Raw genomic sequence first — 1,412 nt, 5'->3', positions numbered from 1 at the left:
TTTACCATATGCGAAGCGAATACACTGCAGAACACTAGCAACCAGAGACGAGCATGTAGTCGAAAGTGTTTCAGAAAAAGTAATCCCAAGCCATTTCAACTTTGAGACACACCTGAGTAGCATTGTACCCACATGTAAAGGAGGAGTTGGTTTAGAAACACTAAAACACAGAAAGTAGCATTTCGAAGAATTTACAGAAATCCCAATAATACTTAAAGCATTAATCAGAACATTTAGATTTTTTGTGAGGCCTGACCTAGTGTGACTAACTAGCAGAACGTCATCATCATAGACAACGTGACTAACAGCAGTATTTTCTAAGAACACAGTAGGAGACAGCATTCACAAAAAGTCTGCAAACACAGTTTGAAAACTATATGGATACAGCACACCACCTTACCGCACTCCTTCTTTACTGAGATAGGTTCGGATATATCAGCCATTCATTTTAACTGAACCAACGAATTGGAATACCAATACTGTAGAATATTTACTACGGAAGAATTAACTCCTGCCTTAACGAAGCAGTGAAGCACTTGCGAATGTACATCGTTGTCAAAAGCACCCGAGATATCAACCGAGCAAAAATAAAGTAGCCCTTTTTGCATTTTTCCCGAGACTATAAGCTGACCAAGTATATGATGGGCTTGAGAACAACCAAAACCAGCTCTGAACCCAACTTGATAATAAGAAAAATCACATTTAGTCAAAACTTTGGGCAATACAGCATATTCGAACTGCTTGCTCTTGAAGTACGACACTGTAGTTGGTTGATAACTGGAACACTGATCTCCATCATTTTCCTTTTTCAAAACTGATGTTACAATTCCCGAAAGAAAACTATCTGGAACTAAGGACTGGACTAAACACGTATGGAATAGGAGCTGAATGTGTGATAACAATAATGGACGCTTAGTGGTGAGGATATTGTAACACACACCATCCATATCGGAAGCACTTGATTTCTTAACACTCTTAAAAGCCCGATAGATATCACCACTGTATATTGATAATATATGGACTTGCCGAAGAACTCCAGGAAGAGTATTATGCAATAAGGAAGAAAACATTGACTGGATAGAATGATTAAATGTAGAAAAAAAACAAGTAAAATGAGCAACAAAATTCACTGATTTTGATAATTGAAACGGTAGCAGGCATACACTTGCTGCTAATAATGACATTTGACCAAGACTTCCGATCCGAGGGGCCATCCAAAGCATTCAGTCGGGCTTGACGCAAAGAAGATCTAAACTGACGTTTCAAATTTTGCTTAATTTTAAATACTTCACCAGACTTGGACTGATCACAAGCAATCCAAAAGTGAAGCCAAAACTTCGTGCGTTGTTTAGGCTTTTTCACTTGCCAAATCTAACACGTTCAATATGAACTGAAACTGAAGCAGCTGCCTT

At 38.3% G+C, this 1,412-nt stretch overlaps 1 protein-coding gene across 1 annotated transcript; it reads right to left on the bottom strand.

The window, feature by feature from the left end:
• Positions 1 to 443: 443 nt before the first annotated feature.
• On the bottom strand, positions 444 to 1,070 carry LOC148943151 (uncharacterized). The gene has a single exon (XM_089102453.1). It carries the CDS (start codon positions 1,068 to 1,070, stop codon positions 444 to 446), a length of 627 nt encoding a protein of 208 aa, XP_088958579.1.
• Between the last annotated feature and the right edge of the window lie 342 nt (positions 1,071 to 1,412).

The sequence above is a fragment of the Artemia sp. Qi Xiang Cuo genome, chromosome 16, assembly GCF_049724085.1.
Source record: "Artemia sp. Qi Xiang Cuo chromosome 16, ASM4972408v1, whole genome shotgun sequence".
Classification (NCBI taxonomy): domain Eukaryota; kingdom Metazoa; phylum Arthropoda; class Branchiopoda; order Anostraca; family Artemiidae; genus Artemia; species Artemia sp. Qi Xiang Cuo.
Note: the sequence above shows the minus strand (reverse complement) of the source record. Positions and strands in the feature narration are given on the sequence as shown.